Source organism: Pogona vitticeps, chromosome 4 (genome assembly GCF_051106095.1).
Source record: "Pogona vitticeps strain Pit_001003342236 chromosome 4, PviZW2.1, whole genome shotgun sequence".
NCBI lineage: Eukaryota > Metazoa > Chordata > Lepidosauria > Squamata > Agamidae > Pogona > Pogona vitticeps.
In genome coordinates, this window is record NC_135786.1 from 197,198,607 (window position 1) to 197,224,868 (window position 26,262).

At 40.4% G+C, this 26,262-nt stretch overlaps 1 protein-coding gene and 1 long non-coding RNA gene across 6 annotated transcripts in view; one reads left to right on the plus strand and one right to left on the minus strand.

Annotated features, from left to right (window-relative positions):
• LOC140706941 (uncharacterized) overlaps positions 1–26,262 on the plus strand; it is a 78,396-nt gene that overhangs the window by 18,734 nt on the left and 33,400 nt on the right. The gene's annotated exons all lie outside the window — the stretch shown is intronic.
• Positions 11,013–26,262, minus strand: part of TOX (thymocyte selection associated high mobility group box) — a 249,230-nt gene continuing 233,980 nt past the window's right edge. For all 5 annotated transcript variants that reach the window (XM_072998960.2, XM_020811519.3, XM_072998958.2 and 2 more), the window contains 3 exons: positions 24,962–25,348; positions 15,473–15,624; positions 11,013–13,784 (listed from right to left, as the gene is read on the minus strand). In XM_072998960.2, coding sequence (XP_072855061.2) covers positions 13,748–13,784; positions 15,473–15,624; positions 24,962–25,348 — 576 coding nt within the window. In that variant the 3' untranslated portion in view covers positions 11,013–13,747. The remainder of the gene's footprint in view (positions 13,785–15,472; positions 15,625–24,961; positions 25,349–26,262) is intronic.

The following is a 26,262-nucleotide window of genomic DNA, read 5'->3' on the forward strand; positions in this document are numbered from 1 at the left end:
TACCACCCTACAGACCTATGTCCGGATGCTGGGTTGTCCTTGCCTACAGCCATTCTTGTTGGTGCTAGAGTTGACACCTCCATTGAGTGTGGGCATCAGAATTAGGATGGGGAGTGGGTGGCAGTGGTGGAGGAGGAGCTGCCCTCACGATGACTAGGGTCCCTTGGTTGGTATCTTCTCTTCCATGAGGCAATGTAGGGGTAGAGATGAGATGACTGGGAAAGGAAGAATACTGGTGTTACATACAGCACTGATGTTGCCTGTCTGTCATGGGTTTGGAGGGAAAGTTCCATCCTATGGGGAGTGGAAGGCGGGACATCAGGAGGAGGGGCTGTACTGTATATATATGTGGAGCGTGTGTGGAGAAGCTAGAAGAAGCTGGAGAAGAGCTGAGAGAAGAAGCTTGAGTGGGAGTCTGTGTGTCAGACAGGGTACTACTGTGTGTCAGTCAGTACCAACCTGATAGGTTCAGGTGTCTGTAGGGATAGCCAGAACTGATAGGTTCAGGGTCTGTGCTTCAAGTTAAGTGTTCTGTGTGAACCAAACTGTGTGTAGGTATGTTTGAGACTAAGCCACGTTACTGTATCTTATTCACCTGATCATTTTATTTTTCCCTGTGTGTTATGTAAATAAACCTTATTCCTTTATTTGTTAAAAATCCATCCCTGGTCTGTGTGACTTCTTATAGGGAATGGTTGGTGGCAGCTTAGTGAAACTGTGGCATATCCCAGTAGGTCTGGGTTTGTCACATTGATTGGTGTCCAGCGTGTGGGATACGACTGGTCCAGTTGTCCAGTGGTCCAGCAAAGCCTTGGCAAGTGTGCCCAGAGCAAGGGGGGTCTAGTCAGGGACAATCTGAGAGCACGTAGGTAATCTTCTAGGTGTACCTCACGGGGAGGTGCGCTAGTAGAAGAACGTGTAACCTCAGATTGGGGACTAGATTAGGGAGCTCTGAGGCAGCCTGTTTTGGCGGGAAAAAAAGCTGAGGCAAAACTGTAAAGTAGAAGTGATTTAGCCTGCCTGCTGCGAGGCCTAGCAGAGGGGGGTAGACTCTGGCTCGCAACTGTTGCAAGTTAGTGCTGAAGAACAGCAGCAATCTATAGAAAGCTGCGTCTGAGGCAAAAGAGAAAAAAAAAGTGGTCGCTTTATTTTGAGGCTTGACTTTTGAAAGCAGCCTGTTCTGGGGGGGGGGGATTATGCCCTTGACTCGAAGCCAAATGGCAGAAATGGGTGAAGCGAGGGAACCCCAGGTAGATCAAGGTTCTGAGGATGAATTTGGCTCAGTGCAGGAGGACAGCACGGGAGAACAGAACCCAGAACTCAGAAAAATGCTTATAGCCCAACAGCATGAACTGAGGATGAGGCAATTTGAAATAGAGGCCAGAGAAAGAGCTGAAATCAGTCAGGCAGAGGTAGATGCCAAGAAAAGGGGAATGGCCATAAGGATGAAAGAGATGGAACTGAAACACCAAATTAGAATGGTACAATTAGAATTGGATTTCCTAAATAAGTTTATTAACAATTTATCAGTCGAAGAAATGTCAAAGAAAGAAAAGTATGAGGCTCAGGTCAGACAAAGTGAGCAAGATCTTGAAAAATATAATCAGCAAAAAGACATTAAATTAAAAGAAATCAGGGATAAGACTGAAGAAAAAGTAAAAGAGATAAAAGCTAGGGCTGAGGAAGAAATTTTACAGATCAGGGCTGAGTTTGAGGCTAAGAAAAAGGAGCTGGAATTGAGAATAAAAGAGAAGAAATTGCAGCTAGAAAAGAAACCAAAAGAAGGCACACAGGTTAAGGCACAACATCAAAACCTGAATTATTCTGAAGAAAACATGAGGGAAACATGGGACCCTAAGTACTCCAAAGGGTTAGTTCAGAGCCCGCCAAAAATGGGCGGCCATTTTGTTGATAAAACTTCTGGGCAGAGCCAGTCCAGGAACCAGATTTTGGAGGGAAAACCAAAACAAGATGAGAAAGACTCAAAATATAGCAGAAAATGTTATTTCTGTCAGGGAAAGGGCCATCTAATCTCAGAGTGTGAGAAATTAAAGCAGCTAAAAGGAATTGTGCCTCAGGATTCGAGTGGAACCAAGCCAAAAGCTGTGTTCTGTGTCCAGAAAGAGCAAAGCCCCTTGTCACTGAGGGAGCCTGTTGCCATGGCTACTCAATCTGGAACAGTTACATCTGCTGATCAGGCTGAGGAAAATGGTCCTCTTGTGGAGGTCAAGCGCTGCTTGCTCGTGAGAACAGATTCTCAGTTGTTTGAAACAGCAGGGGTGGACGTAGGAATACTTGACCATCAGTATCGGGGGTTGAGGGACACTTGCTCCCAGGTGACCCTGTGCCATCCAGATATTATTCCTAGGGAATATATAATCCCAAATGAGAGCATGAAGGTGGCAGGGATTGAGGGGCAGGTGATCTCACTGCCAGTAGCGGAGGTACCTGTGAACTTTCAAGGCTGGAGGGGAGTTTGGCGGCTAGCGATTTCATCGACTCTGCCAGCAGCCGTGCTCGTGGGAAATGACCTGGTTGAACATGTGAAACGGGTGCTAGTGATTACACGTTCACAAGCCACCACGGGGACAGTTCAGGGGGGTACTGATGAGCCAGAGACGGAAGCAGAGGGGAGTGCCGAAGCTGTGGTGGAAACCTTAACCACAGACAGCCGATTTGGCCAAGAGCAAAAGGCAGACGCCACTCTCCAAAAGTGTTTTGAACAGGTGACTGACGCCCAGCTAACACCTGAAACCCCAGTGAGATTTCTAGAGAAAAAGGGGATTTTATATAGAGAGACCCTGAGGAATATCTCAAAAGGGGGAGATGGGATCAGAAGTCAGCTAGTGGTACCTGAAAAGTATCGCCCCATGATCTTACAAAGGGGGCACTCTGACATGTTTGCTGCGCACTTAGGGGTGAACAAAACACAGCAGAGAATCACACAGAATTTTTACTGGCCTGACATAGGGAAGCAGATCAGGGAGTTCTGTAAGCAATGTGATGTGTGTCAAAGGCAGGGGAATAGCCGCGACAGGACCAAAGCAAAGTTGTGCCCTTTGCCTGTGATTGACACTCCGTTCAAATGCATAGGGGTGGATATTGTGGGACCTTTGCCCAAGGCCACAAAGAGGGGGAACAGGTTCATTCTCACCATTGTGGACCATGCCACGAGGTACCCTGAAGCCATACCCTTGACTAACATTGAAACTAACACAGTGGCAGATGCCTTGGTGGGGTATATGTCCAGGATGGGATTTGCCTCAGAAATAATCACAGATTTGGGCGCATCGTTCACATCGAAGCTCATGAAACGCTTATGGCAAATCTGTGGAATTAAGCACAAGGAAACCACTGCCTATCACCCTGAAAGTAATGGGTTAACTGAGAAGTTCAATGGGACTCTAATGCGCATGATTAGGGCTTACTTGGCAGAGAATCCAAACAATTGGGACCAGAAGCTGCAATCCCTTTTGTTTGCTTATCGATCAGTGCCACAAGCCAGTACCGGGTTTAGTCCGTTTGAACTTTTATTTGGGAGAAGGGTGAAAGGGCCCCTTGATTTGATCAAACAAAATTGGGAGCAGATCACCCAGGATGACCCACAAGACGTTGTGACATATATAGACACCTTAATAAATGACCTAAAGAGAAACCTAGAGCTAGCAGCAGAGACCCTGCAAGCTCAAAAGGTCAGAAAGAAAGCTTGGGATGACCAGGAAGGCAGGGAGAGGCACTTTAACCCAGGGGAGGGAGTGCTTTGGCCTAGGCTCTGTAAAGAGAACAAACTGCAGCTGGGTAGCCCAGAAATAAAATACTTGGGTCACATAGTAGGGGGAGGAGTGATAAAACCCCTCGAGGCCAAGATAGAAGCAGTTCGTGATTGGCCCAGACCCAACACCAAGAAAAAAGTCAAATCATTTCTTGGGTTGGTGGGCTACTACAGAAAGTTCATCCCGAGGTTTAGCGAGATTGCGGCTCCGCTGACCGATCTGACGAGGAAGAAGACTGATGACCGCATCCCGTGGACCAGCGACTGTGAGGAGGCGTTCCAGAGGTTGAAGGAGGCCCTCATCAACTATCCAGTGCTGCGTGCTCCAGACTTCAACCGGGAGTTCATCATCTACACCGATGCGTCTAACAGCGGGGTAGGAGCAGTTCTTTGCCAGGAGGATGAGAATGGTGACCAGCATCCAGTGTCCTACCTGAGTAGGAAACTCCAGAAAGGTGAGAGACATTTGGCAACCGTGGAGAAGGAGTGCCTGGCCATAGTCTACGCGATCCAGAAGGCCAAGCCTTACATCTGGGGAAGACATTTTATTCTGTGCACTGACCATTCACCACTGCAATGGTTAAAGACAATGAAAACCCACAATAGTAAACTTATGAGGTGGGCTTTAAACCTGCAAGACTATGACTTTGAAGTGAAGGTGGTCAGAGGGTCAGTGAACTGTGTTGCTGACGCCTTGTCAAGAAGACCTGAAGAATGAAGACGGCGAAAGAAACATGGACTATGTATATATTTTGATGACAAAAAGTCAAATGTGTCTGTTTATTAAACATGTTGGTTTGTATGAATAAAGGTAACTTGATGTATTGTTAATGGTAAATGTTTAAATGCCTAATAGAGTGTAAGTATAAGTAAGTATGGTATTGTATGTTATTATATGACTGTTTTTGTTTGTTTTGGGTCCAGGTTGTTTTTTGGTGAAAAGCACCTTAGCTTTCCCCCTATAAAACAACTTATAAAGAGGGGAGGTGTTACATACAGCACTGATGTTGCCTGTCTGTCATGGGTTTGGAGGGAAAGTTCCATCCTATGGGGAGTGGAAGGCGGGACATCAGGAGGAGGGGCTGTACTGTATATATATGTGGAGCGTGTGTGGAGAAGCTAGAAGAAGCTGGAGAAGAGCTGAGAGAAGAAGCTTGAGTGGGAGTCTGTGTGTCAGACAGGGTACTACTGTGTGTCAGTCAGTACCAACCTGATAGGTTCAGGTGTCTGTAGGGATAGCCAGAACTGATAGGTTCAGGGTCTGTGCTTCAAGTTAAGTGTTCTGTGTGAACCAAACTGTGTGTAGGTATGTTTGAGACTAAGCCACGTTACTGTATCTTATTCACCTGATCATTTTATTTTTCCCTGTGTGTTATGTAAATAAACCTTATTCCTTTATTTGTTAAAAATCCATCCCTGGTCTGTGTGACTTCTTATAGGGAATGGTTGGTGGCAGCTTAGTGAAACTGTGGCATATCCCAGTAGGTCTGGGTTTGTCACAACTGGGTCAATGTGGAAGAGGATCCCATGCCTAGCTACATTGTGGAGGAGCTCTTCAAGTATGTTCTGAAGAAGGATCCCTTCTTTACACCAAGAAGTATCCCTGGACTGGGATCTTGGTAAAACCTGAGGGAGCAGGCCTTCAGCTCATCAGCCTCCTCTGCCACCCAGGGTCCCTGGACTGGTGAAGTAATCAGCGTAAGCATGTGCTTTCCCTTTCCTATACTGTACTACATACAGAAAAGGCTGTAGGTCTAGATACCAGCAGGAGAGTCGTGGGTTTGTATTCGTCATTGGAGCTAGCCACTGCAGGGGCACATGATCCATTACTGGGGTAAAAGGACCTCTTAACACATAATAATGGAGGGCATGGGTAGCCCAGCAGACTGCTAAGAGCTCTTCATTCAATGGCAGCATAATTTTGATTCTGGAGGGCCCAAACCACCCCAAATTTGTTCAGGTACTGCCCCCAATCTTTAATGTGAGGTGTCTGTGGTCTATTGAAATATGGGGCCTTAAGGACAAGGGCTTGGCAGAGGGTCTCTTTCAAGGTTACAAATAATGCTTCTTCTCAGGGAACCCAGAAAATTTGGTGCGGCACTCGATTCCAAATGAGTTCTGTTGGGGGGCAAAGTGCAGTGACAAAGTGTGAGACAAACTGTCAATAATACTGTATTCGCGAAGGCTTTCACAGCTGGGATCTAATGGTTGTTGTGGGTTTTTCAGGCTCTTTGGAAGTGTTCTGAAGGTTGTTCTTCCTAACATTTCGCCAGTCTCTGTGGCTGGCATCTTCAGAGGACAGCACTCTGTGTTCTGGTGTAGTCAGCTTGGGAGTCAATAATACTTCGTTATGTCCCCAAATTACTGTACTTGTTTCTTAGTCTGGAGGCATGGCTTGCCAGTGATCTTATGTACTTTATCTGCCATGGTTTGGATTATGCTGTTTCCCATTCCGAACCCTAAGTATTTCATCTGCTGTTGGGCCACTTTGCATTTAGCAAGGTTTGGGGTGAGCCCTGCCTGCCAGCTTGGGCTCTTCCAATATCATCAAGAGGTGGGTTAGATGGGCTAATCATGTGCGGTTGAAAATAATATTATCTATATAACCTACCCTGAACTCCTGGATGAGTTCTAGGATCCGATCTATTTGGCACTGGCACATGGCAGCTGCCCCAAAGGGCATACATGTAAAGCACAGGAGCCCTTTGAGTGTAGTAAAAGCTGTATTTTACTTGTCTTGCCTCCACAGTGAGATTTCCCAATACCTTTTGGTTAGATATAAAGGTGTTAGAAAGTAAGAGTCACCTAGCTGTTCATCTATCTGAGGCATGGGGCAGGCATAAACTTTTGACACTAAGTTAAGGAATTAGAATTGATACAAGACCTGATGGCTCCCATGAAGCTTAGGCACCAACACAGGTTAGCCCTGTCAGGGGTTCAATCACCTCCAAGCATCGCATGCTTTCCACCTCATCAATTACAGCACTTGTCGCAGCTGCCGGGGTTATGCATCAGTGTGTGCACAGAGACCCCCCAAGGATGGATGCAAAAGTATCCAAGATTTCAGCTTCAAGAGCCCTACATTGGGACACCTGTTCAGGGGAGGGCTGTTCGCCTAAGGCAGTATTTTCCAAAATTGGGTCCCCAGATGTTCTTGGACTATAAATCTTGGACATCCTGGCCAGCACCTGTTGGTGAAGGCTTCAGGTAGTTTTAGTCCCAGAACGTCTGTGGATTCATTGGGAAACACTGACCGAAGGGTACTCCCCCCCCCCCAGTGTGGGCTTGCTATATCGTGCCTTCTGACACATCCTTGAATAAAGGGTGTGTCAGAAGGGAAGCATCTTCCACATCCTTGAATAAAGTCTCCTGATCCTCCCACTCTTAGCATATTTATGTGGAAATCTGCTGGCTGAAACCAACAGGCCATCCAGGGGATGCTAGGTGAGCTCAGGCAGCCTGCTTGGGATGCTCTCTATAGTGATCTTATCACAACTCCCTTTTAACATTACATTACCCATATGATGAATGTATTCTGAAAAAGCAATAGGTGTATTTTGGAATTACTTAGAACCAGGTGTTTACCTCTCATCCTCCCAATGGTTCAACAAGCCAAAGGGGACTTTAGACTGTCATTTCTCCTGATGTCGTTTAGCATAGTGGTCCCCAACCTTGGGCCTCCAGATGTTCTTGGACTATAACTCCCAGAAGCCTTCGCCACTACCTCTGCTGGCCAGGATTTCTGGGAGTTGAAGTCCAAGAACATCTGGAGGCCCAAGGTTGGAGACCACTGGGGAGCCGTGTAACTGCAGTTTTATTTGGAAGCAATTGTCACAATTTGCAAATTGGCTTGATTCTAGGTAAAGATGGCAGTCTACATTTTAATGGTAGTTTATAAAAGGGAAAGGAGGGGAAAGTTGCTTTTTTAAAATTACAAGTCCCAAAAATCTGCTAATTAGCATGGGCACTGGGATTTTGGGATTGAGTAAAAAAACGAACAAACAACAACCCACTAAGAATAACAGAGCTTCAGAAATTACACTGCTTGCCCAGACACCCACTACATGAGTCTGTTTCTTTGAATCCCAAGTTGATAAAAGATTTTTTTTTTGCATGCAACCGTTACAAATTGTGGTTTTCTGACTTTTAAAGGAAAGTAACAGCATAACCACATTCATGGTGGGAAATCTGAGTTTCAGGAACCTTTCTGAACACCTACTAGCTTCCTGTACTTGCCATTTGTTGTCAGCTCCAATGTGAACAGAAACTGCAACATTTGGTGAAGAGCAAAAGATTCTCGCGTGCTAATAAATTAGCAGTTTGGCCTGGAAAATGACTCAACATGGTGTGGGGTTGGTTTAAATAACAGCTGGCAAGCACCCAGGTACAAGCCTGATCTCCTGATACAACAGGCACTTGCAGGGATATTGCCAGATAACAGCCATTTAAGAGTCTTAACAAACAAGTCAATACTAATCTTTGGCAAAGTAATTTTTTTTCCTTGAGAGTCACTTAGGGCAATTATGCTTGGACTTAGGGTCAAGTGAAAAAGTCCCTGCTTGCTCCGTGTGCTCCACCTACCCTTGGTTGTTTCATCAGCTTGTATTTTCCAACTCCCCCTTTAAAAGGCAGAATATTACATGTTCATGTATGGCGCTCTTAGCAAAGTATGTTTATGTAAGTTCAGACTGGAGAAGATGTACATAAAGTGGAAAAGTGGAATCTAAACTGTATTTGTATAGCAGGACTCTATTTCATTTCATTTACATTTACATGTACATTCACTGTAACTACCTTGGGTCCTATGGAGGAGAAAGGTGGGGTAAAAACATTTCAATAAATAAATAATATATACTTAAAGAACAGTGTGTAGGGGGAAGAGAGAAAGATGCATTGAAAAAATGCATTCTGTCATATACATTTATGGCAGTATTATTCTTTTGACCTGAAGTTGTGTAGCATTATACCAGTGCTCTAACATAAGTGGCAAAATGTGTTAAATGCTGCTGGGTATCACTGGTAAATATTAGTCATATGTACTGCTTCACATCTGGTAGGATACAGCACAAGCACTCTTGAAGTTTCATACAGTCAGCACTAATGACACACACATTTGAGTTCCTCTTACTGTTTTCATGTGAGCCGTTAACTTTAAAAACATGTAAATTCAGCAAAACTACATGGGAATATATGTAAACAGAAAGAACTCTCATGTATTTTGCATGATAATCTTATCCAGTAATGGTTGTTCCTGCCAACATAAGAGTATGTTTGCTTAGCACAGTGGTTCCTAACCTCGGGCAACCCAGCTGTTCTTGCACTGCAACTCCCAGAAATTCCCAGCATAGCTGATGGTGAAGGCTTTTGGAATTTGCAGTCCAAGAACATGTGTGCTATCCAAGGTTGGGAACCACTAGCTTAGCATAATAAAACACCATAGAGTAGTCCCATTGAATCAGTGCAGATTTGGGGAGTCAGTTCCTCTATTAGTTCCATTGATTTAAATTGTGCATCATCAAGGAGAAACCAAGGCTAGCAAATACGTATGTTCCAACATGGCTTGTACTGTGGATTTTTGAAGTATTTTGCTTTATAAACATTATAGTCCCTTTTTCACTGAGGAGATTTTTAAAAAGAGGTAAGCTAACCCATTAATATCCAACTTGTTAAGTATCTTAGCTGACTTCAGCTTGATCAGATGGTCAGCTTCTCAGGATCTCGATGAAGCATTTTTGCCTTTCCCTTGTTGTTGGAGGGTTGAAGCCTTTCCACCTTTCTCCAGACAAAATATACTTGCTCCCTGCCGTAGCAAACTTACTTCCCAAAAACCTAAGGCGCTATCATTTGCTTCATCACCTTTTCGCCCCTGCATAATTCTAACCAATTCTGGACCAGTTTCATGCCATTTCCTCATGTCAAAACAGGAAGCTATAGGCCCACTCCATATCTGATGGATGGTGATAACTTTGCCCTATTATATATGGTCATCCACATGTTGCTGAAATGATATATCAAGTAGACATTGAGAATCTTGTCATGTCTAATTCTTAGCAAGGAAATGAGAAGTTTGTTTATTTTTATTCAAATTGGAAGACTACACCTCCTTGACAACGGCTGGACTAGACAATCCACACAGTTCCATCTAAGCTCTACAGTTGTCAGATTGTTCTTATTCTTATTTCATGGGGTGATTTTTTCAAAAGGTTTTTGAGTGTGTGCAAATTTCATCCATTTTTGAACAACCTGATGGCATACCCTTGGCTGCTGTATCTTCTGCACAGTCAATTGCTGTTCTGTGCAAATTGTCTCAAAATCTACACAAGAAGAGGTTGATGTATATGTGAGGAGGAGCCTAGAGAATTCCTCATCCTGTTGCAGGGGGTAGGTGGGCTCACTAACAATGTATTAAAAGTATGAAGGGGGTAAGAAACAGATCAGTAAATAATATATTCTTATTATTCCCTCAGTAAAGAAACCAAGTTGCAAAGCAGTCTCACAAGGCATAAAGGACAATGGGCTACAAAGAAAAGGGGGTTTGTCCTAGGAGAGCATCTGAAGCTTTTCATAAGGTGCTTTTGTTAAAATAGTGGACAGAGGGAACAGAGCATGAAAGAAATGGCACCTTCTCTGATAAGGCAACATGACCATCACACTCTGATTGTTGGGGGAAAATCTCCATAAAAGCCCATCCTCAAGGGCATTTGTATTCAGTAAGCAGGATGTCCAAGTTGTTGATGGGGAGAGGAACATTGGATGGCATAATATCTAACTTGGGCAGGTTAGTAGAAAATGTGGAGCAGCAAAGCTTCTTTTCTATGTATGGTTCAACTTATTTTGCATGTAAAAAATGAGGTAAAAATCTGGGGGATACCAAGCATCTTGTCCTAATGATGATTAATCTTTCAGACACAGAAGGTTTTGGTGTTGTGAGGGTAGGAAAATCATGGTTTTCTCCCAAATCTGGAGGTCCCAAGTTGTCAATCCCTGGTTTAAGCAACAACTCTTGAAAAATGGATACCTACCTTTATTTCCTGGGCTGCCATTTTGATTTCTTGGATGCACTTATGTTATGAAATAGCACACTGTCCCATTCTGTTAGACTCCAGACCTTTGCAAAATTCATGCACTTCTGCAGTGTTAATTTCCTGTGTGGAAAACTGGCTAAACCAAGCATTGGGTTAGGTACAACCCTCTGAACTCTAGTAGACATTTAAAGAGCGACACTTCCACACCAAAGTAGTTTATTTATGACATACTTTTTATTGACATTAATATTTGCTTCTAGTTTGAACCTTGGCTGCTCAATGAAATTTATAAATGGTGACAGCACAACCTCTCCAGAAGAAAATGCTGATAATACAACACTCTCCCATTAAATCCTGTCAGAGTCAATTCCTGTAAAAACTAATTGCCTGCTCTTTTTATAGAATTAATTTGTGCGGGAAATGAAGTTTTACCATAACAGAATTAATACAAAACACTAGCTAATTATTAATGTTGGTATATTTCTAAACTACTGAACATAAAGACAATAAACTGTGAATGCAATCATGAATTCCTACATGGATTCAAGCCAAGAAAATTAGAACTCGTCCACAGCCATCTGAATAATCACATCTGATCTGCATTATTTCTTAGTTATTACATGCGCAAGTGATTCAAGTTTGTACATTGCCTAATTTTTATTTCAATGCAAACATATTTTTGTAAGCATTTTACATGGGGTAGAGCTGGTTTTGTACAATGTCTCTATTTCACATCTGAAATAGAAGCCAACTGATTTATCAATTTGATTGGTAGACCGGTTTGAAAACGTCAGCATAGTAACCATCGCTTAAGAGAAGAAAACATATTGTAAACCTCCCCAAACACTAAGAAATACTTGCCTGAAAGAGCTTATAGTCTGGGATAAGTAGACAAAAGATAATGATCAGAGGCCCCAAATGTAACTGATACTCCTCATCCCAAACTGATACTGTTTGGGATGAGGAGAGGGAGGACTATAGACTAAATAAATTTTCAAAAGGGAGGGGAAAGAGAGCTACTAATCAACATGAACTGGAAAATGACAGTTTATCTCACACGGATTCAGTACATTGGTGGGAGAACTAGAGGTACCTTCTTTCTTAGGGAGGTCGACTCCTGCATGGAGAATCATGGAACTGATTGCATCCACCATAGCCTTACCTCAAGATGATTTACTCAACACTGCCCCTGATCTAAGCCTTTAAGAGACCTGGTTTTGGCTTTTCTTATCCACTATTCTGCTCTGGAGCCATCAAGTGGTTGCTAAGGAGGCAGTGAATTGGTCCTGTTTCTGCTACTTCTTACTCATAATGATAATGCCATAACTGTTGTTGCCTTCATCACTGAAGTATTTTTGGTAAATTTGAATTTTAGTAGTCTTTTGCCATATGAGCTCTGTAAAATCTTTTGGAAAGATGCTCTGTGAAAGCCTAAGGCATCCATCTAAAATCATGGCATTGCTTTCTATGGTACTGCCCACATGCAGGGGCTTCTTTCTTGCCAGCTAGGGGCAGGAGAATGACTTGTGCCTGGAACCCCCATGAATATGTAGAAAGTGTCCCTTCGGAGTAGAGCACAGAGAAGTGCCTGTTCACAGCATGTGTGTGATATTCTCTCTACCTCTCCTTATTTAGCAATATTTTTTTTAAGAAATAGAATGTTACATGAGAAGCTTTCTCAAAACAGGACCAAAGGAACAAAGCCATTTCTTAAGGACTTAGCTCCCATCTCCTTCACTTTCTTCTCCTTTATGGTCCTAGATCAACATATGAAGTGCAGAATAAATGCTGATTAACCTTTCTTTTCTGCCAGAAAAAAAAAGCTGGTTTGGCTTTACTCTTAACCCTGTAAAAATTAAATGTGTTCACGCCAGCAGCAAATACACTGATGCCAAAAAAAGTAGTTTAAAAAATTCCTCTTTAAGATGCTAACAAATTTACTTACAAACACCTATATTTATTATTTCATAAATAGGCGCAACAGCTTCCATAAAAAAAGATTAAATACAGACACAGTATGAAGAAACAATAATACATAGCCATATGTAAAGGTTATAATTTAGCTGTTTCCAATCTGTTTCTGCATCTAATAAAATATCAAGAAAGCATTTGGCAGTTTTATACATAAGAGGACGTAAATGACGTTTACTAACTGTTACACATAAAGTGATAAAAAAGCAGTTTTAGGCAGTACAAAATAAATGTGTTTGCTCTTTTCCCAACACTAGACTTCTTTTTTTTGTATAACGACACAGAGCCAATTTCTGTTTAATTAAATTCATTTGGGAATAATTTTCCTTTTTTTTTCCTTTCAAAGAGTCTGAAAATATAGAACTATTAGTCAGTTGCTTATAAATGAAGTAAAAATATGAATGTTTGCCAATTTAACCCCCTTTGTGAAATCAATAAACTGGAATGAGCCAGTTTCAAATTACAATTAGCTACAAAAACATTCACATTTTATACTCTAGGAGAGTGTAACATAGATGCTATTTACAAACTTGCTATGACTGCTACATCAAGCCATTTAAAAAGTCTTTAGTAGTTTCATATAAACACCCATTATGAAAACCAATGGAAAATCCAGGACTTTTATCCAAGACATCTACAGTTGCTAAGGCAGTTACTAGCGCAGCACTTCACAGCAAAAATAAAACCAACATAAGATCTGAATGGTCCAGGCCTCCTTCCTTTAAGGAATGAAGAAAAGCAACGTCCATTAAAGGATGTGGAAGGTGAAAGAAAAAGAAAGAAAGGGGTGGAGGAAGGAGCAAGACTAATATTTTTTTTCCCAGAGTGAATAACCCACCAGATCAAATAGTCCTAAGTGCTTAGCAGCTTATATTTTCTAAATAGATGCTCAACTGCCTTGACTGCATAAAGCAGTCTGTGATGGAGCGACTTCCCTGCATTCCTCAGTGGATAGAAGAGGTGCTACACCAAAACGTGTTCAGGTAAGGTACAATGCTTTGTCCCTCTGCATGGCCCTGTTGAGAAAGAGATGGTGGTGATGGGGAGATAAAAGAAAAACAGTTAGTGCTAACACTCAAAAATCACATATTCAGTAGATAAGAAATCACCGATTTGATGTCTTCAGAAGGCGACAGCAAGATCTAGTATATGATCAGCTGAATGTTTGACTGAACTTTGGTTAAATTTCATATCTGTCCTGCTCTTGCTGTTCCAGGAAGAGTACTATTTTGGTACTGAAGAGAAACATTTGAGGGGAAAATCCAAGGTTTTCCTCCCCCCCCACCACTTTTGGAATAACAGAAGCAGGGCAGGAAACATACTTTTTTTTCACAGAGAAAAACCTGAATCTCCTTACTCTACTGTTGAAATACTGAATGCTGTGTGGAGCACAATGGTCTGGGTGCCACCAGCACCAAATAGCTAGCTAAATTCCATCTCTAGATGGGCACGTGAGGATTGGCTTTAGACATGTGAAACTCCAATCATGCACCTGAGGGCACCAATGGAGGCCCTTCCTGAAAACTGGCTACAGTGAGAAGAAGAAACTAGCAATCCGTATGGACTGCTGTTCATATGAGCAGAAGTGTCTTCTGTTCATGTGCACAAGTATGTTGGATCCCACACTGTGTTTGGAACAGAAAGCTGGGTTACATTTGGGTGAAATGAGCCCCTGATCCATCTATCAGAATCTAAAGTTTTCTACCCAAAAAGGTATATGTTAAAAGAAGTACTGTCTACAATAAGCATAGAAATACAAGGTTTAGGAGGCAGCAACCTTAGTAGATGGTACTGTTCCTTCTCTGAATCCTTTAAAGATGTGTTTACAAGTTCTCAGTTTCAGGCCAAAGAGAGTAAGCCATGCCATCAAAGACACAGCTGAACAGGCAAACTATCTCAACCCACCCACATCATGGTAGTTCAACATAAATACTTGCGATATACCTCACAAACACAAACTTTCAATAAAAGCATATTGTGGCATATAAAAATTTAAAAAGGCCTCTTCAATTGGACATAAGCAGAATTCTGCCTTAATGAAGTAAACTGGCCTATAGACATCTTCCAGCATACAAATCTATTTACTTTTGCCTTTCCCTGTAGTAAATGAATGGTTAAGGATATGAGCATGAGCATGGTTTGAGTATTAAGCATGATTCAAAAATACATCAAGCCTCTCTTCCAGGTCTTTTCCTGCTGAAGATAAAATTATCCCAACTCCTGCGCCATACCACTGAGAGATTGTGAGGGGTGCTGAGGCTTCTTATGGTGTGACCATAAGAAGACAACTTGTGCAAACCCAACAGAGCATGTGCTGACTCCTCTCTGTGTAGACTGACTGTGCACACAGTGGGGCCCTTGTGTCAATCTTCCCTTTGTATGAGTGTAACATTCAGACCCAGTTTTCTATTTTTGTCCTCAGTATTAGTGAAGAGTGGGAGTTATCTATATTTATGTATATCACTGCAGATCTGTCTTCCTAAATAACATTCAGAATAGTGAAGCTGTACTTGTCTTATACCTACAAACAAGCAAGCTACTACTTGTTCATTCATGTTTTCACCAGAGAATTATTAGTAAACAAAGGCATCGTAATCTTGTAATCTCCTCTAGGCAATAAATATAAAACATAGATACTATAATTATTCCTCAGTCTTTGTTATGAATTTTAGTCAACACACGATGGCATTCACTGGCTGCTCACCCATTACTGCAGTAATCATTATTCCAGTCCACACTTTGTGCTGGGGGATTTCTGCACCCTGAACGAACATACTCCATTGCTTGGGTAACAACTTGCGCAGCTGTAGATGTTGGGTTGATAATATTCTGGTAATCAGGCTGGAGAGTAAAACCCTTTAAAAAATGAAAGCAAAATACGGCTTGATCGTCCAAGTTAACCTCTGAAGTGCAAGTCTTGACAAAGTACCAAGTTGTACATCTACCTTCTCAGATTTGAAACAAGAGAAAAAAACAGAAAGATGCTTGTGCCTTTTCAAACAATAATTTTAATTGGTTGAGAAGGAAGGCTGGATAGCACACTGCACGAGTGCAGAACTCCGAGACAAAGAACAGAGACATTTTAAAGTCATGAAAAACAACTCATTCAATACAGGAAAATAAAAGCAAGGTCTGTGTGTTTCTTATTTTGATTCAACTGAAGGATACACTAGTAGTTAATTCCAAGAATATGCAACAGAATCTTTTTGAAGGATGGAGGCAGCAGGTGGCTGAGTGTTTTATTAGACTACACCTATTCACAATTATTGTTCTCAAACCCCTTTTATTTGGTTCAGTCACAAAAGGACCATCTGCTGCTTCTTTTATTTGCACTTCTTTCTCAACTACACAAAAAATCAACTCAAGCTTTTTAACAGTTGTTAGACTAATGTAGCAAAAAGCAGGCAAAGAAATTCAACTTGCTGTTGTTTTCAGCCAGAATTGAGCATGCCTAAATGTTGTTTGCTAAAATCAGCAGAACTGATCAGATTTTCAAGAATAGTTTGCACTGATTTTCTGTACAGTAGTTAAATTAGATAAACAAAGAATGCTGCTGCAGGGCTAGGATCAGTATATAGTGCATCATAATAAACAAACTACTGCTGTTCAGAGGACAGAGTACACTGGTCTAAACAGTTAAATCTCTGAAGGACACTGGAAGAAGATATACTATCTAAAACATGGATGGGAAATTTGCTTGGAACCTCATGTTTTTTTGGAAGCAAATTACATTTGACAAAAATATCAATTGGCTAATTTAAATCAGGAGGGTTGATTTTACTTGAACCTGGGTACAAATTCTTTGCAAAACTGTGTGGAAAAAGACTAACAGTTCAGATATACTTCAGTTTTAGAATGGGGAGGAAGCCTGAAGCATTCCACGTGGTGAACCAAAACTCCCATTAGCTCCAATCTGACATATTCTTGGGGTGAAAGGCTTGTCATCTATGTTCCAAGAAGACTTCTAAACAATGTCTCAAAATCTTACTGATTTACTCTTTCCAGATGTTTTTCTGTATACAAAAAGCTCCTGGAATGAAATATTTTCTCAAAACCAAACAAATTGTTCATTTGGTGAAACCTACCTACCTACCTACCTACCTACCTACCTACCTACCTACCTACCTACCTACCTACCTACCTACCTACCTACCTACCTACCTACCTACCTACCTACCTACCTACCTGGTGTTATCCAACAGTAACATGTCAGAATATATATTTTCCAACAAGATCTGATTGTGGGAAGGAATTTGAGTTTTGAAAACAAAAAATAAGGCAGGACAAAAAAAAGTTGAAATGTCATTATTTGCTATGGACATTTTTGATCCTATTCAGAAAAGATCTAATCTGTTGTTCCAGATGATGGGAAATATTAAGTTTTATATTAACTGTTATAAAAATGCTGCACAATACAAACAAGTCTTTGTAATCATGCACACGGATTTGTTTGGGGATCATTTCATTACCCTGATGAATCCAAATGTGGGCTGGGACAATAAAACATTCCTAAAGCACTGATTAGCGTATTTAGTTTTGATTCATGGTTAAAACACAAACACACACTGTTACCTAAGAACTAACTAACGTTTTCACTATACTAGAACAATCTACAGTATTGGTTGAGTCCTAGTTTAATGCTAGTTCCACACTGGTGAACAAAAGGCAGCCTTGGTAACTGTCATCCTCTTCCCTTACTCTTTTTGTGAATATTCTCTGCTAGCCAACCATAAACAGTTTACTAGTAACAATGTTAATCTGAGTTAAGGTCAACTATGGCTTCACTTTCACCAGGACCTGATGTTGCTATTTGTCTTTCTTTCATTTGTTTGCAGTGAAAATAAGAATATATGTATGGAATACATGTAAATAAAACAAAGACAAACAAAGGAAGCTATATAGAAGATGCTGGAAGCTAAGCAGGGTTGGCCTCAGTTAGTACTTTGATGGGAGAACATCGGGGGATACCAGGGATTTCCAGGCATGCCTAGAAGAGAGTAGTGCCTGGACAGCTGTCAAAACTGGCCTAGATAAACCAATGGTCTGATTCAGTGGATGAAACTCTGTCGCTTAGTGTTGCAAACTGCCACTAGAGTAGGCCAACTAAATCAATAGGGATTTGAGTCATCTCTTATGGAAGTTCAATGGACCTACTTTAATTGCCGCTCATTAATCTAAGCAACATGATTTCAGCTGGTATAAAGTGGCTGTCCTGCAGAAACAGGAGATAAGAGTTAGTCTGAACTGCAGTTGGTTCTGGAAGCCTTTCCCTGCTCTGTTCTACCTAAATCAATACTGGCAAAGTTACAGTTGCATGATTCAGAATGCAACTTTACCTGTTGTGTCCCCAATCAAGTTCAAGGTTTTGATGTTCACCTATAAAGCCCTCCACAGTTTGGGACTCTGTTACTTCTCAGAGTGTATTTTTCCAAGATGATCCTCCAATGCCACAAGATCATCCCAGGAAATGCTCCTCTGGGTGGCAACTCCAAAGGAGGTCAGACTATTTGTTTCTTCCAAGAACATCTGCAACTGATCAGCTACCATACTCTCATTAACTCACCCAAGAAAGGAATATCTGAGATGGGTTTATTATTGTTTAAATTGTCCATTACCAAATTAGTTTTCTTAAGAATGCTTCCTTGTGTTTGCCTGAAGTTCCACAGAGCACTTAGGCCCACTGATCAGTTCTACCTAAACTGTGATTATCATGTGGGGTGGGGGCAAAATCTGCAGGAACAGTAAGGATGTTACAGAGTGAAAAGATATGGCTAAAAATTATAAGGTATGGCTAAAAATAATGATAAGCTATGGCTTAAAAATGAGCTTTCTTTAATTATTCTCTGTAACAGTCGAATTTTGCTCCAAATATTATACAAAGTTGAAGACACTAATAACCCAAATCTATTATTATTTGTTTTGAAATATCCTCCACCAGTGTTCAGTGAGTCTTAATACCAGTTATATGTGCAGAAGGTTACACCCTGAATCGACTAGACTTTATAAACAATGCAACCAAAATCAGGTTACAGTCAAACAAAACAAGCATACATGTAAACATAAAGCTAGGTTAGGAAATACACGCAGAAAGGAGGCCATGAGGGCTTATCTAAGCTGGACAGCCTGCACTGCAAATGTAGCTATGCCGAACATTACTGAACTGTCAGGGCAGGACAACAAATACTGTATTTACTCCCATCCATGTTGCTGAGATTCACAATTGGCACTAGGAATTTCTTTTTTTACCTAGGTATTTCATATAATTCACAGTATCACAGTGTTTGGTGTCCTATAGCCTAACGATCATATTGTGATGCTCTCCTTTTTGGACAGCTTTTTTTCCCTATACCTTGAATCATAAAGTATGTTTCACACATAAAGTGTGTTTCAGTGAAGTGGCAAAACTCACAATGAATTGCGTCTACTCATGAGTCAAAGCATGGACTGTAGCAGAGAATGGGAAATAGAGCATGCATTTTGTAAATGTAATTCCTCCAGCTGTCAAGCGGGTAGGTGATTTGATATTTCTATTGAAATTGCTTTGGAACTGTCTAATTTGATGTTTATATTGGAACTGTCAGCTCGGATTAGTAGCTTTTCCTATATTTTTACTAATTGTTTTCACCTATTTTTGTTTCTTGCTCTGTATGCAAACCTAGTAATCGATAGTGAGTAAAAGCAATAAACAAAATGTATCACACCATAGTAAATAGCCATTTTAACTTTGCATTATTAGAATTCCTATTACTGAAAACAAGACAGTAAGAAAACAAGTAGTATCTCCTCTTCACTTTTGACATTTATCATGTTGTTGATAATGCTTGCTGAAAATGTAGTATATGGCAAATCTAATCAATTAATTAATTTCTGAAATGTATTTATTTATTTGATTTATAGACCACCTCATTGGTGCAAGCTCTACCCTGGGTGGTTTACAAGGTAAAACTTAAAAATCACACAGATCCCACATAAAAATATGTATAACAATATGGTGATCAAAAGAAATAATAATAATAAAACAAAGAAAATAGAGAACAAGACCAAAAATATTAATAGCACCCGGGAGACTCAGTTGTGAAATGCAAAACCAAAATGAGAGAGAGGGAGAGGTTTAAACCCCAATTTTGGTAACCATCCCATGAAAAGTACAACATATGTGTGCCGCTCAGATGCAGAAATATTTTAATAATATTATATGTAAGGGCTTTGTAAACAGTGATGTAATTAAAACAACAAAAAGAAAAAATGAATGCTGTGTAGCCTAATGAGACAATGCCAAACATAAAATCAGCAACTGTTTTGTGACATGCCTTGAATTTTAAGTTTCATTTTCTTACCTCAGAGTGAAATAAAAATAGGGAACTTGATAAAGATTAATTTGATGTCAGATGGGACATTTGCTCTTTAATTAGATTTCTGTGTCCCTCGCTGCGGGTTTTGTGTGCCGACTGCAAGCAACTACTAAAAAGCCTCCAGCAGAACCTAAACTGCGATCCTCATCTCTACACTTTAGCAAGAACTAATTTCATTTCCTGCCTGTCTGGAAAGGAATTTTCAACAGGCATCAATGTTTTTGTCTTTAAAACTGATTTATTCATCAATCTCAATGTGATGTTTTTTAAACCTTTAAATTACATCCAAATCCTAAAGCATCTGTTTATTACACACGGAAATTGAAAAATCTGTTTGTGCGATATCATACAAAGATTTTTCCCTTAAGGTTATAAGGACAGTTGACAGATATTAATGATTTTTTCCCCTCCTCTTCTTAACCATATTGTGAAACATGGTGTAGGGGGAAAATAGTGATGGGAGTAAAGGAGTAGGGGGAAAAATACACTTTGCCAAATAAATTATTGAATTAAAAAAAGGCAGGCCAGAGGATACTGCAGTTTGCTACGAGGCTATGTATGCTACCATATTATTACAGAAAGTGACTGTAAAAATAACATATAAAACAAAAGATTGAGATAACATCTGTATTTTATATCGCCTTTTCAAAATTAATATGCCGAGGTTACATTCTGCCAGGGAAAAATACAGGCCTATCATTCACAATGTGGAAAAGTAAGAAATGAAATTAGTATTTGAATATTCGTGTGATAAAACAGGAGAGTGAACAGCATGCAAGACATATGCAGACATAGGTATATGCACATGATGTCTACCTCTCATTATGAGATAAATAATTGATGATGATGGTGTGTGTGTGTCTGCCTGCTATAGCTTCAACACCATGAAACCTAGACACTTGAAATTTGGCATGAATACTGAGGTGCCCCAAGGATGTGGACTTTGAATTTACTTTGTTTCTAAAATTAGCTGAATATATTAAGTTCATTAAAATCTGGCTACTGCCCATGGTACCATTTTTAGTCACCTGGTGACAAAAATCCCTACTCCATTCCAGAGACAGATAAGGAGACATGCTTGAGATATTCAGTTCTCCACAGGCAGCTCCATGTGTTACTTCTCTTGACTGGGCCACAAACTCTTCAGATAAATATGGGGGGGGGGCAGGGAGAGGGAGTGAGTTCTGGTATATGGGAGGTTGGGGGAAGAAAATGAGCAGGGGGCAGTCTGAATATGCATCAGGGTGGAGAGGGAAGGAAAGTGTAGAGAGAAAGGAAATGGGGGGTTGAATAAGAGAAAAGCAGAAGTCAAAAAGTACTAATATTCTTTAGAGATAAAGTTGCAGTTTCATTTTTCTATATAGTCTGTAGGCATCTTTATGTCACGCTTCCCTCTGCAGAGTTCTTCCAAACTCTTCAGGCAGTTAAAAAAGAAAGTCAGAGGGAAAACATGAGAAGGTCTGCTAGTGGAAGAGGAATGGGAGCTGAAATGAGTAGCAGGAAAGTTTGACCAAATGCGAGCATGGATGAACAGAAAATAGAAATAGTGCAACAAGAGTAAAATCAGTGGCAAAGAAAGTGGAGAATGGAAAGTACAGGAGTTTCTAACCCTTGCAAAGATGAGTAATTTTTCTAGTACAGTGGTGCCCCGCTTAACCCTTACCCTGCTTGATGACAAATCCACTTCACGATGAAGTTTTTGCGATCACTTTTGCGATCGCAAAATGATATTTGAATTGGGGTTTTTCGCTTTGTGATGATCGGTCCCCTGCTTCGGGAACCAATTCTTCGCATTACAACGATCAAAAACAGCTAATCGTCGGGTTTCAAAATGGCCACTGGGTGTACAAAATGGCTCCCCGCTGTGCTTAGGAAGGCTTTTTCACAAGACAGGGAGCAGAAAATGGCCACCCTATGGAGGATCTTTGCTGGACGGTGAGTCATTCAGCCAACTGGAATGCATTGAACGGGGTTTCAATGCATTTCAATGGGAATTTTTTATTTTGCTTGATGAGGATATCGCTTAACAGCAATTTTGCTGGAACGGATTATCCTTGTCAAGCGAGACACCACTGTAAATTATACAAATAATATTCCAAGATTGGCAGCTTTAGTTAACTGAAAAATGTAACAAGTGATTTGTCACTTAAGGAAGATCTATACACTTCAATCATCTAGCACAGCCTTCCCGTATCTAGTGCCCCCCTCCAATGTGTCATATTGCAGCTCATCATTCCCCATTTTGCATGGTACTCCAGGAGGTAATTCTGAGATTGTATAGCTCTGGTTAAAATCTATTCCGAAAGCATTTTCAAATCTGCTCAAATGCACAGGAGTTATTCTCTGACATAAATCTGTAAACAGTATGTATGTATGCACATGTAAGCTGCATTTTATTAGAAGGTAGATTTAAACTTTTTTATAGATGAGTTTTTTTAAATGACATGCAAGGATACTGATTTATATTAGAAGCATTTGCATTACCAAGAGTCACACAATAGAGGCAGAGGCAGCCACATTTCTGTTCTTGGAAACACAACTAAATACCTTTTAAAAAATTGCCCATTAGAGATCCTTGACTATGTAATATCTTTTGTTTTCAATGGCCAGAAGGTTTTATGAACAAATCTCTATAAGCAATGGACAATATAAAAAAACTTGGCTAAGTCAACTAAAATTATTTTCAGTTCCCTCTATTAATGAACCTTGTGATTTAGAAGGTAACATTTGACACATTATATATAAGAAACACCAGACAGAGGCAATCATCTTAGAAGAACCAGCAACACAATAGATTCCTTATACCAGATATAAGTTAAAGCACATTCAAAAATAATTGGGGAAAGTTATGTACATCAACATTCTAAATTAACTGTCACCACTTATGAGAAAAGGCTGTGCACCTAAGTGTACACTAAATGGAAACATCTGAATAATGCAGTGTCAGTTGAGTTAAAAGAGTCTTCCAACAGGATATAGCACAGATCAAAGCACTTTTTCCATGTTGTGATATAAATGGAAGGCATGTCTCTTATGGTCTATTTGATATTGAAAAGGTATTGCAGAAAAGACCCAGATGAAAAGAAATGGGCTCTTAAGTTTGAGGGCTGAGGAGTATTTTCATGTGCTGTTTAAAACCTCAGTAACAGTTATTTGAATATTCTTCGGTATCTCTGGTCAGAATCTCATTGAGATTTTACTGTAGAATAAATGAAATTATGCAAGACCTGCCAATAAATTTCATGTAATTAACAAAATGTGCATTGTGGGTCTGTCATGAACACAAATAGCACTTTGTTAATCAGAAGCAGTTTGGCACCATGACTGACATGATTTTCATTTACTCTGGAGTAAAATCCTTATATAATTCTGGCCTTTGATGAACAAAGGAAGAAAGCATACCACACTTTAAAATGACCTATGTTAGGAACTGGGGTTCTAACCATCACGACTTTTTCCTCCTGCTCATTTTAAACCATTGTTCTTGCGTGCCACCAAGTTGCCTCCACGTTACAGCACTCTATGAAAGACAGACCTCCAAAATGCCCTACATTTAACAATCCTACTCAGCTCTGCTCAGCTCAACTCAGCTTTATTACATTGTATTGGACTTCCTTTCTTTCCTGCTAATTTCAACTTGTCCTAGATTACTCCTTTCCAACAAGTCACGTCTCATTTCACCTAAAATACAACTGCCTTTATTATTCCAGATCAGGGGTCTCCAAACTACAGCCTGCGGGCCACATCTGGCCTGCTTTGCCTTTTTATCCAGCCCAGTGAATGCTGCAGGCTCAGATCTATTCCCCTCAGCCTTTCAGCCCTCAAAAACATGTATATATATATCCCATTCCATAGCCCATGTAGGTTGTTATTTCTTATATGTCTAGTGCTATGCCAAAAAGAAGTGGAATAGCTCTAAAAAGGGGCCAGCAGGATGGTTCTCTCTAAGCCAAAACATCACAATTTTTTTGAACCAAACAGCACCAAAAGAAGTCCAAATGGCAAGCTCACTGCCTTGAAAGAGATGGGCATGTTTAGCTGGGAAAACAGAAGACTACGGGGAGATTTGATAGTACTTTTCAAATTCTTGAAAGACTGTCATACAGAAGATTTGTGCTTAATCATCCCAAATTGCAGGACAAGTAATAATGATCTCAAATTATAGGAATAACCTTATTATTCTATGGTAAGTGTTTGTTCCATGCAGGAGGCCCCTGGCATCTTTAACTGAATGACATAAGCCTTCATGTGAGTCTTCGGAGAGCTACCGCTACACACAGGAAAGGAACACAGGAACAGAAAGATAAATGGTCTGAGTAGGTGAAAACGTTAACACAAGTATGAAGCAATCACAAACTTAGAATTGGGAATGGATGTGACTCAAGCTTGCAGTCATATAGCTTTCCCAACCCAAGTTATCCTAATAATAATAATAATAATAATAATAATAATAATAATAATAATAATAATAATAATAATAATAATAATAATAATAATAATAATAATAATAACAACAATAACAATAAGGGTGCCAAGGAATGAGTGTATGGGTGCTTTACTCCCAAATTTCAGAGTTGGTGAGGGGACCTAAAATTTGGGGGTGCTTCCCTGTTCTGGTCACAAGTCATTTATGCTATCTTTGTCATGCTGGCCCATAAATTATTTCCACACAAATTGGTATCTCTGATACCAGTATCAGTAGCAATGCATAGCCTCCGGGGACTACTGCAGCTGCAGTTTGATATCTGGAGTGCAGAAGCAATGAAGGTAGGAAAGCCACACTGTCATCAATGAAGTGTTAAATTGATCAGAGATTTTAGAGACTGAAAACATAGACTTACTTGTTGCAGTGTAGGAGAATGCAAAGCTGACTGAACCTGCATTGGTAGCTGGTTTCCAATTGACTGCTGCATTGTAAGTGGCTGGTGTGGTTGTATACTGAGATGCGGGTGAATGGGAGGACTCATCTGAAGTGATGGAGGTGGAGACACAGCCATGTTGGCTATGGAAACAGTCACTGGCATTTGGTTGTTTGGCTTAGGCGCTATGTTCCGAGGAATATTGGGATGTATGGCTGTTATGTGAGGATTCATCCCTGCTTGTTGGTGGTAGTGGGAACTTAGATACAAGGCTGAATGAGGCTGCGTAGATCCGTGGAATACTGGCTGCTTTGTGTTCATCATCTGAGGTTGTTGGGATACCTTAACATCCACAGGTTCATTGTAGCTCTGTTCAGGGAGGGGAGGGGAAAAGGAATAAAAGACAACCAGATAATTCTTAAAAGGTGATACATGCTATTATCCCTGACAGGCACAATAACTGATCACAGGTACTGGCTCTTAAGCTTGCCCTACTTTGCTAGTGACAAAAGAACTAAAGAAACTATAGCAGAAGCCTGCAATGTTCTGCTACATTCAACAAAATATATATAACCAAAAAAAGTATTTTTTTCTTTAAGCTTAAGATGTATTATCTAGTTCAACATGGTTTACCAAATAATCCATCAAATTACTATTAAGACGTAACTATGGCACTTCAAAATAAAAATTAATCTACAATGCATTAATAATATTAAAAAACAAAATCAAAAACAAATGTTTCTCTTAGGCCTGAATATTAAAAGCAAAGCAAAGCGTGCTGCTTATATACCGCCCCATAGTGCTTCAAGCACTCTCTGGGCGGCTTACAAGTTAATTATGCAGGCTACACATCCCCCCTCCCCAGCAATGTGTTTGGATGCATTAAAGGTGCATTCAAACACACTGCTGTGCATAGCCTTTAAAACCAAGCCAAAAATTAGACATTGGCAAGTCATGGACATGTCCAGCCAGGTAATATATTACATATTTACTTGGATGGGGCAGTTGCTATTCCTGAAAGAGCAGCCAAATGTATCCCTGATGCTGTTCCTCTCCTCAATTGACTCCCTCTTTCTATCTCTTTATTAGTTTTGTTTTTTTAAGCAAGTCTTGCTAGTTGTTTCCATTCACAAAAACTACAGGACAGCAATATGCATACTCTCCATGGATTTTTTCTCTCTGATACCAGGTGTTTGTGTGAGCTTTTTAGTAATGCATGCAACTGTGAATAAGGGTGGGACACAAATAAATGAGCTGTCTAGAACAGCATCCCCTCTAAAGTA